The 17,191-nt window shown below is 30.6% G+C and overlaps 4 protein-coding genes and 1 long non-coding RNA gene across 6 annotated transcripts; 2 read left to right on the top strand and 3 right to left on the bottom strand.

Annotated features, from left to right (window-relative positions):
* Positions 1–766: 766 nt before the first annotated feature.
* LOC104758234 (BURP domain protein USPL1) lies at positions 767–2,558 on the bottom strand. 2 transcript variants are annotated; one of them, XM_010481064.2, is made up of 2 exons: positions 2,278–2,558; positions 767–1,741 (listed from the first exon to the last, which is right to left on the bottom strand). In XM_010481064.2, the coding sequence occupies exons 1-2, from the start codon at positions 2,332–2,334 to the stop codon at positions 956–958; spliced, it is 843 nt and encodes a 280-aa protein (XP_010479366.1). In that variant the 5' UTR covers positions 2,335–2,558; the 3' UTR covers positions 767–955. The 2 variants fall into 2 exon arrangements, with proteins under 2 accessions (XP_010479366.1, XP_010479365.1); XM_010481063.2 differs by having other exon boundaries at positions 2,263–2,530.
* A 4,792-nt stretch (positions 2,559–7,350) lies between these two features.
* On the top strand, positions 7,351–8,098 carry LOC104758232 (uncharacterized). The gene is made up of 2 exons (XM_010481062.3): positions 7,351–7,512; positions 7,603–8,098. The coding sequence occupies exons 1-2, from the start codon at positions 7,456–7,458 to the stop codon at positions 7,795–7,797; spliced, it is 252 nt and encodes an 83-aa protein (XP_010479364.1). The 5' UTR covers positions 7,351–7,455; the 3' UTR covers positions 7,798–8,098.
* Positions 8,099–12,149: 4,051 nt separating this feature from the next.
* LOC104758231 (uncharacterized) lies at positions 12,150–13,340 on the bottom strand. Its single transcript, XR_762655.3, has 2 exons — positions 12,801–13,340; positions 12,150–12,711 (listed from the first exon to the last, which is right to left on the bottom strand). It is a non-coding gene; the product is annotated as an uncharacterized LOC104758231 (long non-coding RNA).
* Positions 13,341–13,436: 96 nt separating this feature from the next.
* Positions 13,437–14,086, top strand: LOC104758230 (uncharacterized). The gene is made up of 2 exons (XM_019238747.2): positions 13,437–13,615; positions 13,709–14,086. The coding sequence occupies exons 1-2, from the start codon at positions 13,559–13,561 to the stop codon at positions 13,904–13,906; spliced, it is 255 nt and encodes an 84-aa protein (XP_019094292.1). The 5' UTR covers positions 13,437–13,558; the 3' UTR covers positions 13,907–14,086.
* A 476-nt stretch (positions 14,087–14,562) lies between these two features.
* Positions 14,563–16,285, bottom strand: LOC147924717 (ras-related protein RABG3e-like). Its single transcript, XM_087494376.1, has 3 exons — positions 15,251–16,285; positions 15,013–15,158; positions 14,563–14,899 (listed from the first exon to the last, which is right to left on the bottom strand). Exons 1-3 carry the CDS (start codon positions 15,266–15,268, stop codon positions 14,830–14,832), a joined length of 234 nt encoding a protein of 77 aa, XP_087350502.1. The 5' UTR covers positions 15,269–16,285; the 3' UTR covers positions 14,563–14,829.
* Between the last annotated feature and the right edge of the window lie 906 nt (positions 16,286–17,191).

Raw genomic sequence — 17,191 nt, 5'->3', positions numbered from 1 at the left:
ATAGAACGTCTTCTTACCTCATCAGATCATAATAAAATCTTTTGATTGTTTTTTTTTTTTTTTTTTTTTGTCAGCATGAGATCTTAACTTGAAATTAGGATTAGTATGACTGATCATAACCAAATTATATACCTTTATTTGCGGAATATGATGTCTTAGAAAAAGTGTTGATAAATAATATATATACGTTGTGTAATCGGATATATAAGAATAAATTTTGCTTAAAACATATGTGAAATCATGCTATAAACCATTTCGTTATTATAAATTATAGTAATACTTAAAACCTTTAAACTAGTTAATTGGTTAACTTTGTGCGTAGACGTAAATATGGAGCTAATAGAGTTATTATATACAGTATGGTTGTTTAATTTAGCCTTTAGGTACATGTTTTGTTTGATTAAACTATGTGTTTAAAGTTTAAAGTACATGTAAATTGTAAAACTATCTTCAGAAAAAAAGTTATCTTATGTTTAATTATGTTATCTAGAGACTAGAGTAAATAAAAATATTCAATGCTGAATATCATATACTAGTAAAGAATAGATGATCATATAATTTATGTTCTAGACAGACATGCATGTCCGTCGTCTGCAACGTCGCGAAAGATTCATTAAAGCTTTTTATTTATTAATTGAAAGGAAGGACAAGTCGTAATTGAATTGATGTTCCTAACTAACCGTATATTTCATGGGCCAAAAAAAGCTACGTACGTACACATCATGTTGATGTATATATAAATATATATAGTATTATATATTACATGTTATGTAACAACCTTATATTTATATGTTACATGTAGCATTGTCACGTCGCTGCAAGTCACACAAAAGAGGCAACACCAAAGCCAACAACAAGGCTGTCTTTTGTTTTTTTCTTTTCTCCCAAACCATAGATATTACAAGACGACACATTACATACTCACATTATATATTACCTAAGCCTATAGTCTCTCTTACTTTGTCACCCACACAATGTTATCAAGAGGGAAGAAGTGGCAAACCGGTCCTGACCTCGGCTCCATTTTCAACACCTTGAAGGCTACATGATCCACGTCCCACATGGATGTGTCCATGTGGCAAATAGCTGGTCCTACTACCCGTTGTTTCCCATCATCCGTCACCATCTTAACTTCAAAGAGTCGGCTTCCACCTTTATGCCCATGGCAATAGTAAACAGCATAAGGGTATGGCATCCTATGACATCCCAACATCTTAATCCCAATAAGTTCTTTAGGAGCCTCGACGAATGTATAGTTATACAAACCGTAACTTATCGGATCTCGAGTAGGTGCCATTATTTTAGTCGTCATGACCTTGAGGTCAACATTAGACCCCAGTGTTTTCTTCACAAGATCAACCATTGACTCTAGAGAAGTACCACAAAACTTATGCTCTCCTTCAATTTCTTTAGCATCACAATGTCCCAAAGTCGCCTTTACGGCTTTTCCTTGAGGAGAGTCTTTGGAGATAGAGAAATGGTCCAGAAGAAAGTCAAGTTTCGACTTGGTGAAAGGAATGCGATCAGCTTGTTGTCTTGTGAGAAGTGGAGGAAGCTTTTGAAGATCGTTTTTGTAGAAGTAAATCCTTAGTTTGGTTCCTAGTTTGAGATCATTGAGTCTGAAATACACGTACAGTGAAGGATCATCAAAATCACCATCTTTCAGAAAATGATTAACATCTTGGCCTTGTTGTTCCTTGATCGATATCAGCTTTCTTGACGTGTGTGCCTCCACCACCCACTACATTCAAGAAACACAAAACCAATTCGAAATTAGATGCCAAAATCTTAATTAAAAAAGATTCAAAGTTTTGTTTATAAATTTAAATATATTAATATTTTTTCTTCAAAAAGGTTGCCAGAAGATAAATTAAAGAAGACTTTTTTCTTTTTCTTCCTAACAATGTGGTAGGAACCATGATGCAGTATGCACAAATTCAATTGATACATGAATATGGTATAACTTCTCTATATAGTACATAATACTATATAGTATCAATTACTTTTTCTCCGATTGACGGAAACAAAAGAGAAGGTTTTATGATGCATAAATTGTGTTATCAGAATTACGAATTATGTGATTAGTTTATATTTTGCAGGATTCTACTTTCAAGAAGCAGCTAACGAATAAGGCTTTGAATCCAAGACTCTTATATATATAGAACACACGTATACATATATATATATATATATATATATATATATATAGAGTATCATATATATGTATTCAAGTGAAGAGTAGAGAGAAAAATATATATATACCAGAGAGATATATACCAGAGAGAAGAGTAGGAGGATGATGAAGCTATTAGAGAGCCTTAAAGTAGAAGCCATGGATTTTATGATCTCTGCGGAGAGAATGAGTTTCTTCTATCTTCTTCCTCTTCTTCTTAATATTTTGACTTTTTGTTAAATAAGAAGAGAGAGCAAAACATTAAAAAAAAGAAGAAGATAGTATTCAAGTGATCTTATAGATCTCAATGAAGTCTGAACACCCATCTTCTGTATATTTATAATAATCCATTTACTTAATGATGAGGCTGACTTCTCATTATTTTAAAAATTCAAGGATTTTATTTCATTTATTTAAGTTACACATATAAGTAGACTGTTAACAGTTTTAATTCCATTTTATTTGTATAATTAATATTTCTGAAGCCTGCAAGCTTCTTACATCGTCATCTAATTTGAAACTGTAAAAGATACGTTGATAAAAAAAATTGATATTAATCCAAATAGATTGGTTCCATTGATTCTATAATACAAAAAAAATATATAGTTCATAGATCATCCTTTACGTCGTAATTGAAAAATAAAAAGAACTAACTCTTCTTTGTATATTAATTATACATTCGTAAGCCTTTAAAAAATAGATCTATAGAATATATTCCAGCTATAGTCATCTGTAAATAGTAAAGTTTTAAATGAAAATAAAATCCATATATCATATTAGTGCTAATATTTGCGAATCTGTTTTTGCATATAGTCTCTAGAACTGTTGGGGGTCGACACTATAATGTAAGTTTGTGTACTGCGCAATGAGTATTTTCTGAGGACTCGATCTTGCTTCTTTTTTTGACTGAAGACTCTTTGTTAAATGAAGTCATCGTCATACAAGATTATGCGAATGCATTTAACAAAACAAAAACGAAAAAACATTATGCGAATCTATATGTTATCCCTAGCATTTGTGAGTGTTTTCTCTTTCTAGAAAATGTAACTCGCATACAAGGTTAGAAAATGTAACAACATCCACGTTGAGATACCGTATATCAGAAATCTGCAAAAGGCCACGAACAAAGTATATTCGATTTGCTAATGTTCGAAAAAGTTCACTCTGAATATTCCGATGAATAGCTGATAGGATATAACAAAAAGAATGATACTTATACTCTTCATTTTTCATCTTTGAGAATTTGCTCGTCTCGTTATATATCTTATCACCAATTATATGTGTGGGATTACTTGATAGACAATGTATTTTACTCGGATCTATATATCATAGAACAATGTGGAAGACCCCTCGTTCGTAACGCTGAATCGCTGATAGATAATTTTTCCCCATATTTTAAAGTGCCAAAAGGGTACGTGCCAATTTCATAGGCTGATATCTTTAATAGTAAAATTTATCTCCATATATACATTGAATGCTTCTGATTTTAATCTTAAATTTTGTTTTTAAAAGTATGTCACCCTCACGAAGTTTTGTGGTACTCTTCAATAAATCTTTTGTTGACAATGTGAATCGTAGACCTTTGGAGAATTCAAAAGGATTAAAACAATATTAGAATACAATACTAGTTTTTTAAAACTAACTAGGACTGTAAATTAAAATAATAATAAGAAAACAAAAACTAAAAGCTCATTGATCTTTCATTGAACTTAGTCGCAGTATCATTGACCTAATTATTTTTTTTTTTCGTTTTCATAATTACTCTACTTCTATGGCGACAACCAACCCACTAAATAAAATCTTTGACTTTAATACATCACCCATTATGTTTTATCATCCTAATTTGCACGAAAATAAGGAGAGAAAAAAACATCAAAATGAATATTCATGTTCGTGGAATCTATTTTTTAGTATATGGATATGTGGTTTTAATGGTTCTACGGAGAAAAAAAAAAAAGAACCATTGTAAGAAAATTTAAAAGTATCCGAGATATGTTAATTTAATTAATGGTACTCCGGTGTCAAGATTTGTTCTTAATCTGGTATGAGTGTTACTAACACAAATCTTGTAGCTTTGCATTAAACTCCCAAGCGATTAGATATGTAAGAAACGAAAATCAAATGAAAAGAGAAAAAAAAATATAAATTAAAAGCAAAAAAAAATCAAATCCTGATATTAATCTCAACTACAATTTTATTTTTGTTTTATGGCAAAAAATAATGTATTTAAGTTGTTTCAATTTCTCTTTTGTTGTACATATTTTTAACTAAATCTAATGCTAAAACATTCACCAAATATGTTCAAAAATTAAAATAGAAACAAACAACAGACATAACCATTTTTCATACATAAAATTACAAAACTAACAATATCAAACTTACAAAATAGGTATTTTTTTCAAGCCATCATATTTAACATATGATTTTATTGCATTATGTTTTATCTAAAAAACTTTTAAAAACAATTATATAAATTATATTTTATTTTTATAAGATAAATAAAATAAATTTCAATCTGTGGTATAGCACGAATCCTAATATAGTAAATAAATAAAACTCCATTAATCAAATGTGTATAAAATGTAGTAAAAATGTCAAATAGTACTTATATAAAACCGAGAATAAAATCCATTTAGACAGCGGATATATCCATTATACTAATGAGCAATAGTTGTAATGTTTGCAGTACAAAAAAAGAAGAGAATTGTAATATTTTGAGCATGATTGAGAAATATAAGTTGACTTGGGCATTAAAAGGCTAATTCCAACAAGTACATGTAGAAGTTGACCAATAGGCTATATATATATTTACTACCAATTGACAATTTCAAGGATAGCGCATTAATATTTAGCCAACATTTCAAGATATGCATGCATGACTTGATCGAACGTTTGGGTCCCCACTCGACTGCTTCGTGTCGTTCCACAAGGTTATTACATTTTTCTTTTCCTTTGAAGATTTGTAATAGTTTTTAAATCTCAGGATATAAAGTCCGATGACACAAAAGATAGAAATTTAAATAAAACAACTAACAAAAATGCTTAATTAAGATTATTGGTTCGACTTCGATCCTTAAAAAGTTTTGAGAAAACATTGCCGAAACCCGCCAAAACATAATTATGTAGACTTCGAAAAATAGGAAACTTGAGCTTCCATATTGGCAATAAACGAAACCTTCGTTAAAGATTAACTGAGAAGACTGTCGAACTCGTTAAGGCTGGTTGTGTCGACACAAAAGATCGACATTGCAAATTTAATATTCATCTTCACAATTAATATGTTTCTTCTACTATTCAACTTTGCCATGCAACCAATCAAATTTATATATTTAAACCGTCTTATTTTTTTTTTAATTTATACCACCTTTTTCATCAATTATTTTTACCACTTTTTAAACTATTGTTTTTATTACTCCGTATAATAAAAGGTCAAAATTTATTTTAACTGTTTCGTTTAAATGCGAGTAATTGCCAATCGAACCTATTGTAAACCATATCAACATGAGAGATCGATTTCGTATGTGAAGTGTTTGTTCTTTTGGACACTATACATTAATTTACATCACTATTGTAAATCTTTAAGTTGGATGATCTGTCATCATCCATGCATATATAGAAGTTGACTTGTATATTTATCATAGAGTTTTGCCGCAAACATAAAACTCATCAATGTATTAAAAGCTTTTCATTTGCACCACAATTAATCAGGCGAAAAGTAAAATCATCCAAGCCATCGATTATCTTATAATCTTATCTATACTCTTTATTAATTAGACCCCATAATATAGCAAATTTTCAATTTGCACTTATGAGAAGCACTAAGTTCAGCTTTTTCTTTATGACTTTTCTTTCTAAAGCTAAGCTGGTTTGTCATGATTATCCTTTTTCCTAATGGGAATATTGTAGAAGCGGTTTCAAATCTTTAGACAAAATTCCACGGCCACTAAAAGTTAGGAAAGTTAAAATAAGATTTGTAAAATATGAGTGTACTTGGCCAAACACCATATATAGTGTTCAGATTATGACAAGATCATAAAATATATATATTTTTTTTAGTTCAAATCATAATCACAATACATCATTGCCTTCATGGACAGTTTTGATGGAATTGAGAGGATCAACTTCAAGACTAATGGTGGGTCTCATTAATCCATTGTTCTCTAGCCAATTAAACAGTTAGGTTATTTGTGTACTCTACTGGTTGCCAAATCAATCTTTATATTTCATATTGTTGTAAGCTTTATAAGTGACTAGATAACACGTGCTTTTGGTTTTCTAGTAAAGTTTTCCATATCACATTATATGAAAGATTGAAGGATAGACTTTTTTTCTTTCCAAACCACACAATCTGAGAGCATGTTACAAGTTGACATGTGTCACTGTTAGTAATAAACATGTATTTGATTGAATAAAATTTAATTATTTTTTAAGTTATAAAAGCACAAAAATTAAATATCATCAAATCACAAATTTAAAATAATTAAACTTCGAATCTTAGTAAGGATATAAATGATTAAAGTTAAATAATACTTTATCAATGCATTCTCGATAAAAAAAATTGTTATATTTGATATAGTATTTTAGTCCTTTATTACCAAAATAACTATCCTATTAATCTTGAATTGTTTTTACCAGCTTTTTGTGATGTTGGAAGTGTATCTTTTCCCAATAGAAATACCTACCACTTTGTTTAGTTGACACGTGAATACAATGTTGAAACAGAACCTCCCACATTACCCAAGGATGTGTCTATCTTCAGTGCACTGTCTCATTGACATACTTGCATGCTCTGTTTCATTTACTCGAGTCTTTTAGACATAAAACTCAAAAGGCTTTTTGAAAAATGTCGTACTAGTGTCCCATTAACTTATAATCGTTTGTCTTCTTGCGTATTCCAAAGGCCGAATCTTATTCGAACGAATGTACATATTCAATTTAAGAATTCTTCTTTGTTCTATATCTACAATTATATAAGTCTTATCTATTTTTAGTAAATATAAAATTTGATGGTGTTGCTATCTGAGCTGTAATAGCTGATCGCTCCAGAGAAGAAGAATAAACAAAACTCCCTTACTCAGGCCACCCCACCACTCTCAAATTTATATTAAAAATATAAATATACAATATACACAATACAAAGTTGACCTTACAATATAATATGAAATTTTATTTTTTTTAAATAACAAAATAAAATGCAAGGAGCGGAGAATTATCATATAAAAACTTTACCACCCAAGAATTTATCATAGATATCGAGAAAAAATCCTAAAGTTAAAGCAGAGATGAAGCAACAACATTACTTGGTCGTTTTCTTGATCGTCCTTTTCAGCTTTCTCCTGGTAAAGCTTCTTCTTTATATAATTATAAGAGCCCTAATTAATTAAGATCTGAAATGTATAACAAATTTTGAATTGATATTGTGTATTTAGTTTGTGAATCTTAATGAAGGAAGATCAGGAAGAGGAGTTGCAGAGGAATATTGGAAGAAGATGATGAAGGATAAACCGTTGCCTGAACCAATCAAAGAGCTTCTTAAAAATCCGTTTAGAACAGCACAAGAGATGTTCATCCAAGATTTTGACACCAAATCTGTCGTCCTCATCTACCACAATCCTAATGAATAATTAACTTAACTAAATATCCCTCATATATTAAAAATATGTACATGCCTCTGTGTTTATGTGTGCAAGGGTTTATTATACATGCATGTAGATGTGTGGTTTATTTGGTAAATAACAGCCGGCTTGAGTTAATACAGTAAACAAAATATACTCAGTTTATAATAGTTATAACCGTAACTATAAGTAATTTTTTTCTTTTTTTACCATTGATGTTATGCGAGTCTTGGTGTGGGGAAAAAATTAGATCTGCTTCATGTTATTTTGATATATATATTAATATAATTAAGGTTCTTTTGTGTGTGTTTTTTTTAAGATTTAATTATGTTTTGTTGACTGTAACACAAATTATATTGTTAATTTCTTCTACAAACAACAATTAGAGGAAGAATCAGAACACTAGCTAGTGTGATATATCATTATATCTTGATCTAATTACAATAAGTAATTAAATCTCAGTGAATTTGAAGAAGATAACACTATAGTAGGTAGATCTTGATCTAATCTAACTACTAAGTACAGCCTAGTACCAATGATGAAACCATAAGACAGTACTACTTATTAAATTATGATAATGGATTATATTTAACTAATTAAGTAATTAATGTGTTCAAAAAGATAAAGAAATTAATCAATGTTCTAAAAAGACTTTGGGTTATGTGTCGTAGAGCTAATGTGCACACACATTGAAAGTTGACCTGCTTCGTTCGTTTCCTACTTTTGTAATGTTTTTCTTTTTGGTTAAATGCAACTTTTATTATTAATGTCATCTTTGTTTTCTTGAAACATAACTTTTGGCCTGTCTTTTTCATAAATTAAAGTAACTCTCACGGAGAAAAGCCAACATTTTCTTCTTTTCAAAGAAAATGAATTCAAATGGACCCCAAATATAAAAGCAAAACCCAACTCTGTTTTACGTATTTACTACTTCAAGTATTTTGTTTTTGGTGTTTTACTACGTACTTCAAGTTAACGTAATCAACAATCGTAACAACAGAGCGATATATACAATACTAACCTAAAACTTAATATACCCATTTTTTTGGATATATCGTATGTACATAATGAGAGTTTATAAGAATCAAAATCACACATCAAATATAGGTTTAAGAATTTTCTGCATGCGATAGTTGAATACTCTGAAACGATCATGCAAGCGAATAATATCATTTTTTGTATTGTTTTTTTTTCTTTTCTTTTCGAAAAAGGTTTTTGTTGGTTCATTTTCGTATTTGTTGTTAGAACAAATTGTGATATAATGAAATTAAAAGTATTGATATTTTACATATTACAAAACATCCTTGGGTACACCGTACACGGCACCCATAGTTTTGTAGTGCATCATTGCATGCACTCCAAATGGATGTTTTGTTGTTGAAATTGTAATAATGAAATTGAAAAACACTGATCTTTTCGTATTCGTTGTTGGACCAGGGTTTTTTTTTTTTTTGTTAAAGGTATTCAATTTTATAAATAAATGCTCAATGGGCTATTTTCGGATTTAGCCCATTACAATCCTCAAAGGGCTTAAACCGCTTACATCAAACCAAATAAAAAACCGTGAATCAAAATTGACCCGGGTTTAAAACACGAACCGGAATCAAACCGGATTTCGTTTACCCTAATTCTGCAACTGAAGAACACAGTTGCAGCCGCCGCCCAAAATTTTGCGGATGCTCGTCGGAACAGATCCTCCGACGAGCCTGGACGACGCGAGTCAAACGGAGATGGTGATCCAAGATCCGTTGCCATCCCACCACCGTAGAGCAGCTTCGAGGAGGAAGAAAAGAGCCGAGCTTTCATTGTCGAAGAGAAACAGGCTCACATGTGAGAAGAGATAGGCGGTAGGGAGTAGATCTGAACCCTTCGACGGTGGCTTAGCTCCTCCTTGCCGTAGACGACCTCCCCCATCGAACAACAACCTTGAGAAACCTCCAGAATCTCCGAGTTTCAGATCTAACCACCTTCTCTCTCGATCCTTGCCGTGAATCTCCCTTTTCTACTCCTCGTCACACCACCGCTGGTAGAGCTCTTACCGTTGGTGTGTCGAGGAAGCTTCTCCTTTCCACTGCTCCCTTGATTTCGACCACAAATCTTTCACCGGATTGATGCAGCGGTTAATCGATGAAGCACCATGAGCCTTGGGCTCTCGTCGTCGCCGGAATCGACGGAGAACCCCCAACGACGGAGCAAGAGGTTGTGATAAGAAGAAAAAGAATCTGGGAGAGAAAAAATCGCCGCGCGTGGAAACCACTCGCCCGATTTTCTCTCTCAAGAGGTTTTTTTTTGTTGGACCAGGGTTTTTTTGTTGGACCAGGGTTTTTGATTATTACTGTCAGCGGAAACCACTGACGACCCTTTAACTCAAATGTTTGGGGAAGATTTGATTTTTAGAATTTTTTTTTATGAAATTATACTTATCCTACTCTATGGTCCTTCAAAAAAAGATATGTTTTAGGTTTTCATCTATATACTTATTTAAGCAACTCTTTAAACAAATAACCTTACTTCATGTAAAATATTACATAAAATGCCACTATATTTTAATACAAAATCTAATAACAGAATTTTAATATTAATTTGTTGTAACCTGAAAATGATTATCCAAAAAAATAGTAATTATTAATTTATTAGATTACAAGATATCATTAATAAAAAAATTCGAAATTATTTAATAAAATAATAATAAAATAATTTTGAAATTATGTAATAAAATCATTAAACAGATTCAATTTATTGTTTCAGAAATTTTAGGAAACAATAACAAACTATTTAGAAAAATTATAAAACTAATTTATTTATAAAACTAAGATTAAATATTTACATATCTAAATCATTTAATAATAAAAATATATATATTAAAATTAGGATACAACATTGTTTATATTTTTAAAATATATCTATATACTTATTTAAGCTATGTTGTTAAAATTTTAACCAGTTATGATGAGACATATTACGAAAATATTATAATATTTTAATTATTCTAATAACTAACAAAATAAAAGTTTAGATTTGTTTACAAAATAATAAAACTCTATTTATTGTTTCATAAATCTTAGGAAATAATAACAAATTATTTAATTGGTTAAAACTTAACTGTTTATACACAATATTCACTATATAAACAATACTAAGTGTATAATGTTGATAATATACATAACCTAATTGTAATTTTCACCTATAAAATTAATATATAACATGTTATACCAATAACTTCAATTTGTAAATTTGGTATATTAAGATCTCTAAACACGATCACAGCAATTTGTAATACCAAATCACGGGTCAATACATGTTTTGTTGGGTTTTTTTTTAGTTTTACCGAATGTATAATTAATGAATTTGATATTGCACCAAACCAAAATAATATCACCAACTACGGGTCAAAATCAGAGTATGACGTTAAGTAACTTAAATATATGATTTTATAAAAAGGAATAGAATTAAAAAAATTTCTACTACTATTTTGTAACAAACAAATCCAAATTTACATAAATATTTCCTCACACTGGTAAGTGGTAATATTATTCTACAAAATATTAACGTGTATTAATGAATCGGGTAATAAAACGGGTAATAGGACGCTCAAAAATTAAATTAATATCCGATACTCGATCATTATTCACGGATAATATAATTGTTATACCCTTTACTCGACTCTAAAGTTGTGGGTACCTTTTGTCGGGACGGATACAAACCGAAAAACGGGTCGAATACGGGTATTGGTAGTTTGTTTCTAGGCCTACCTATTAGTAGTTTAATATGAATCAAAACTCACCATATAATATTATATTATATAACATGTAAATGAATGATACACCATAAATATAATATTAACAAATAACAAGATAGAAGAAAAAAATTCTCCGCGCTGGCAGCGCGGGCCATTATCTAGTACAAATTAAAAGAGAACGTTTTTATTACAATTTTCTGAATCGAATGATATAACTTCCTCCTTTTTTCTTATCATCTGAATGACAAATAAAAACTAAATAATAATGATGCTAATACAAAACAATATTCTTTGTAAAACACAAAATAGAACTTATAAAAAAACATTATTTTTAAGAATAAATTAAAGTAGTATGTTTTTTTTTCCTTATTCTTCCTTGTATCCTCTAATCTTACAGAATTATATAACTACTCTTACTGTCTTACATATAACATAACCAAATTCTAGAAGTGTTCGTTGTTCTATACACATAACATAACCCAATTTAGCTTTTCTAAACATATATAATAAGGAATTCAAATGCTTTTATTCAAACCTTGACTCTACTATCTTTTTTTCTACATCAATCATAACTCTACTATATATCTAGATTCAAAGTGTTATGATTTTATGTTTTATGTGGTATGTGTTGTACAATTTTTTTCATTTAAATCTATTTTTTTTTAACACCAAATTATCATAGATATTAGAACAGAGTTTACAAATAACAGAAGCAAATCAAATACAACCAATTATCACAAATACAGGAAATTGAACACAATTTCGATGAAAGAGTAGATTAACCCTGCTTTCTAATCGGAAGCCTTACGGGCTAACAGATAATATATGTTAAGTCCCCCTCTCATACACTTGTAAATGGCTATCATCTTATAGATGAAACTCCAAAATGCACTTGGCATAACCTTGATTAATAAACTGAGACTGAATGTTGTTAGACTTGCATCTGGAACTTGTCTCCTTCGTGATATCAAAATCAGATTCGCCTTATTCATCCATTGATAATTGCTTACTATCACTACATCTTCATCCCCAAATTGTCTCTTTCTCCATGGTGGTTTCCATGGGTGTTTCTTCCAGAGCAGATCCATTAAGAAGAATTGATTGACATCAGCGGATTGAATGACCACTGAAGAATGTGAAAATGGTTGTGAAAACACCATATCTCGAATTCTCCATTTATAGATCTGCAAGAACAAAGAGAATACATCACATCGAATCATGGACTTCGGTGTGGAGATAACTGCCGGAAAAAGGGAGAGATGTCCCATAAAACCTCTATCACCAGCGTAGAGAATAGCAGCCATAACCACAAGGGTGAAAAAAAATAGAAAATGATAAAACATTTTTATATTTTAAAAATATATAGAGTAGGAAAATGAAAAACTAGAATAAAAGAGAGGGCCGACCGACGCCGGAGAAACCAGCGCCGGCCAGAATCAATGGCAAGGAAAGAGTTTTTGCTGGAGAAAGGATGAACGATCGCCTAGGGAGAAAGACATAGAGCAGTTTTTGTACTTTTCATTCATTTAAATCTATTATGTCAGTTAAATTAGATTTTGTGAAAAGATATTGATAGTTATTTAGTTGTAAGAAAAACTCAAAAAGTCCGGAATAACCCTGTAATCATGTTGGGGCCAGATCAGACCTTTAATTATTTAAATATAGACTCATTTTTTTTCTTTTGATCAAAACCAAATCGAATTTAAATATATGAAAAACTTTACAGATTTCAGACTAAATCCTTACTTAAGCGGCCCACCACCACTCTGAAATTCAGATAAGGAAAAAAAAGAAAAATTAGGTTATGCACAACACAACACAACACAAAGTTGACCTTACAGTGTAAATATTAAATGATTATATAAATAAATGCAGATAGAGGGAAATTATAACAGTTATCATGAAAACAACTTCCTTAATTTAAACTGGTATCTCTCTCTATATATATATAAACTTTAACACCCGAAGATTTAACATAGATCAAGAAAAAAAATCCTCAAAAACAACAAAACAAAAAGTTAAAAGAGAGACATGAAGCAACAACGTTACTTGGTCGTCGTCTTCTTCATCCTTTTCAGCTTTCTTCTGGTAGATATAGCTACTTGTTTAAATATATTAAAACCCTAAATAAAGATCTGAAACATATATATTGAATGTTGTATATATTTTTGGTTGGTACAGTTTGTGAACCTGAGTGAAGGAAGATCAGGAGGTGGAGGAGTAGCAGAGGAGTATTGGAAGAAGATGATGAAGAATGAACCGTTGCCCGAACCAATCAAAGAGCTTCTCTACAATCCGTTTAGGACCGCAGAAGAAAGGTTCATACAGAGTTTCGACACCAAATCTGTTGTCATCATCTACCACAACCCTAAGGAATAGTTTTAATAAAACCACTCTCCCTCTCTCTCTCTCAATGTCTCACATATCTATGGCTCTCTGTGTTTGTGTATGTATCGGTTTATACATGCACGTATATCATGTGTGTGTTTTTATTAGGTAAAATAACAGCTGCTCGAGTTGATCACACTTAAAACATTAAATATATATATTTTCTGTTTAGTGAAGAAGTGTTAACCTTAGTTATAAGAGGGATTCTTTTTTACAATTATCCATTAATGTGACTATGTGAGTGAGTCTTTGTGTGGTGAAAATTAAATTTGCTTCACATTAATAGTTTTGATATACGTAACTTAATATACAATGCCTTTTGTGTCTTATATTGTGAAACTGTTTAACTATGTCATATGATAAAAGATGATCAATATGAGTAATCCTCAAATTAGTGTTGTTCATTAGCTATTTATTTAACATGGAATAAAATCAAATGATTGTATCAACTTTTGAAGAACATCAACATTTTTATTAAAGACCCTAAAACATAATTATTAATTAATTAATACACACTCAAATGAGATTTAAGTATTTATAATTCACAAGATATGTGTGATATGGGAGGGTCGTCGTGGTCTTCAAACCGACATTGGGAAGGGATCAATCAGTTATACAAAAGTCATCCTTAAAGCGAAACAAAAAAGTAAGAAAAAAACAAGTCTTTTCATAAATGTAGTGGACAACAAATGGCGATAGTGCAGAGAAAAATAAAGAAATCCAAAATATAATAATACACAGGCCACAAACACCGACTAGTCTAATTCGGTTTTTATTTATTTATTGAAGTTCTAATTTTTTTTTTAAACACCAGAGAAAACACCAGATTTACAATATGGTAAAAAACCGTCAAAGTGAGATAAACTGATTGATGACATAAACTGATTGATGATGATGAGAGAGCACAAGTACTTTCAGCATTCACATTCTGTTGACCTTTGTGGATTGCTGCTGGTTCCAACATCGATCGTGTCTGGTAAGTACCTGTTAAGATCAAAACATCAACAAGTTTCAGACAAAATCTTTGACCAAATCAAACCATAAAAGCATTAGCAAAAAAGCCTATGATGATGGTGATTTGCGTGTTTTGAACTTACATCTCTTCCTCTTCTCCACTTTTCATTGCGTTCTTAGTTATGCACAGGAAAGCGTCTTCCACATTGGTGCCTTCTTTGGCAGAGGTTTCATAGTATGGAATGTTTCCTTTTGAAGCACACCAAGCTCGAGCCTTCTTTTCTGAAACCTGAAAAAACCAAAAGAGTGATTGGAAACAATGCAGAGAGGTTTCAAATTTCAAGGTTGTTCTTTATTATTAGATGGAGATTATATACATACTGTTTCCACCATCCACATCGATCTTATTACCGATAACAACAAAGGGAAAGTTCTCTGGATCCGACGGACTTGCCTGCAAATCACAATAAATGGAACCCACACAAAGCTTCTCTAAGTATCACAAAATATGTTTACATTTCAGGGAACATCATATGGGTCATGTGAGAATTTTGTTGCAACGTAATAGAAGAAAACCAAAGGGGACTCTCCCAAATCAGCATACAAATCCGTGGTGAGAGTCAAACATTGCTCTACACACTTGCGGGGAAGAATACTGCAAAACAGCAGAGTTTAGTTTATTTTATTAGATCTGGTTAGGGATGTCAAATTGGTTAAACCAAACCAAACCAACCCAAAACCATTGAGTTTTTGTGTTTAATGGGTGATAATTTAACCCAACTCATTTAGCAAATGGTTTGGATCAAACCATAACCCATTTAGCTTAATGGATTAATGAGTTAAATGAGTTGATCCACTTTGTATCATAAACTTGTGTAATTTTATAGATAAACATGATATATGTCTCCATATAGATTTTGAAAACCAGAAATTGTAAACAATAATAATTCATCTGGACCAGATCATCTGGTTAACCAATAAAAGTTGTTTGAATGCATTTTAAGTGGGTTCATCTACAACATTAAAATGGATGGATTGTCATAAAGAGATTGACAACATTACCAAATAAACACTAAGCTATGATAATAAAGCAGACAATCTCAAATAACCACTTTATAAATTCAATTCCAAACTATAGAATCAAACAACCTAAGAGATGCGAAATTCAGACCCAGCAATTCGACTTAAAATCTTCAAAAAATTCAGACCCAGAAAAAGTTTTTAATAGATCAAAGACGGGTGGATCTCTAAAGAGATAGCTGAGGACAAAGCAGGCTTCAGAACCCACACAAAGATTTTAAAATCTTCCGTTGGAGTGTTCTTCAGTTTCTGGATCTCTTTCATCACCATCTTATCTACTTTCTCTGAATCTTCATCAGACAAATCTTCTTCAGAAAAAGTAGAGAACATGGTGATGAAGAAGATCCAGAAAATGAAGAGCACTTGATGCAGCGAGATATTTGGATAATTTCCAAATATCTATTATTATTATATTTTAATTTATTAATTATAATTATTCGAGAATATTCTATGTTTTAGGGTTTTATGTTTTATTATATATAGCCCTTTTTAGGCCTCCGATTCTACAGTAGAACCTCTATAAATTAATACTCGGTAAATTAATAATCTCTATAAATTAATAAAATAATATAAATTAATTTCGATAATATAATAAAATAATTTTTTTTGAAACTCCTTTGTAAATATATGGTCCCATCGATAATATAAATTAATAATTATATAAAATTATCTAAATATATGTATATATCTACACATTAATTTTTATTAGAGTTTATTTTTAATATTTTTACTATATATAAATCTTTGAGTGCTATCTTCAAAACATGATAATTCTTAATTTCATTGTAATTGATTTTATAAAAATATTAGTTATAAAGATTAAATCTTACTTTTAATATTTTTTACCTAATTAGAAAAGTCTCTCTATAAATTAATAATAATTAATTTATCTATAAATTAAAACCTCTATAAATTAATAAAATTTCATGGTCTCGACTTTATTAATTTATAGAGGTTTTACTATATTAAGTTATTGATGAATTGATTAATCGAAAGATTTAAAGAGGTTTTGATAAACCACTGTGAAGAGTATTCACAAATACAAGAGCTTTTGCGAAAGCCGTGTGAGGAGGACTCTCAAAACCTAGTTATCCGGAATTCTGAGGAATCAACAGATCTCTAGTTATATCCCTATTAGCTTCCGCTACGTCAGCACTCCCAGAACATAAAGTCCACTTCTCAAGCAAAAAGGGAATAAGTGTTGCGAAGAAGAGAGCAATTTCAATTTGGGGGAAATGGCAA

The sequence above is a fragment of the Camelina sativa genome, chromosome 17, assembly GCF_030686135.1.
Source record: "Camelina sativa cultivar CO46 ecotype springtype chromosome 17, ASM3068613v1".
In the NCBI taxonomy this organism is placed as follows: domain Eukaryota; kingdom Viridiplantae; phylum Streptophyta; class Magnoliopsida; order Brassicales; family Brassicaceae; genus Camelina; species Camelina sativa.
This window is presented reverse-complemented; position numbering and strand designations above follow the sequence as displayed.

What these genes read in the sequence shown, in the direction of transcription:
- LOC104758230 (XM_019238747.2), top strand. Translation starts at nt 13,559, where the DNA reads ATGAAGCAACAACGTTACTTGGTCGTCGTCTTCTTCATCCTTTTCAGC. An exon ending in TCCTTTTCAGCTTTCTTCTG is followed by an intron (nt 13,616 to 13,708) that starts GTAGATATAGCT and finishes TGGTTGGTACAG; the next exon opens with TTTGTGAACCTGAGTGAAGG.
- LOC104758232 (XM_010481062.3), top strand. Translation starts at nt 7,456, where the DNA reads ATGAAGCAACAACATTACTTGGTCGTTTTCTTGATCGTCCTTTTCAGC. An exon ending in TCCTTTTCAGCTTTCTCCTG is followed by an intron (nt 7,513 to 7,602) that starts GTAAAGCTTCTT and finishes TTGTGTATTTAG; the next exon opens with TTTGTGAATCTTAATGAAGG.
- LOC104758234 (XM_010481063.2), bottom strand. Translation starts at nt 2,334, where the DNA reads ATGGCTTCTACTTTAAGGCTCTCTAATAGCTTCATCATCCTCCTACTC. An exon ending in CTCTGGTATATATCTCTCTG is followed by an intron (nt 1,742 to 2,262) that starts GTATATATATAT and finishes TCTTGAATGTAG; the next exon opens with TGGGTGGTGGAGGCACACAC.
- LOC147924717 (XM_087494376.1), bottom strand. An exon ending in AGTGGAGAAGAGGAAGAGAT is followed by an intron (nt 14,900 to 15,012) that starts GTAAGTTCAAAA and finishes TGATCTTAACAG; the next exon opens with GTACTTACCAGACACGATCG.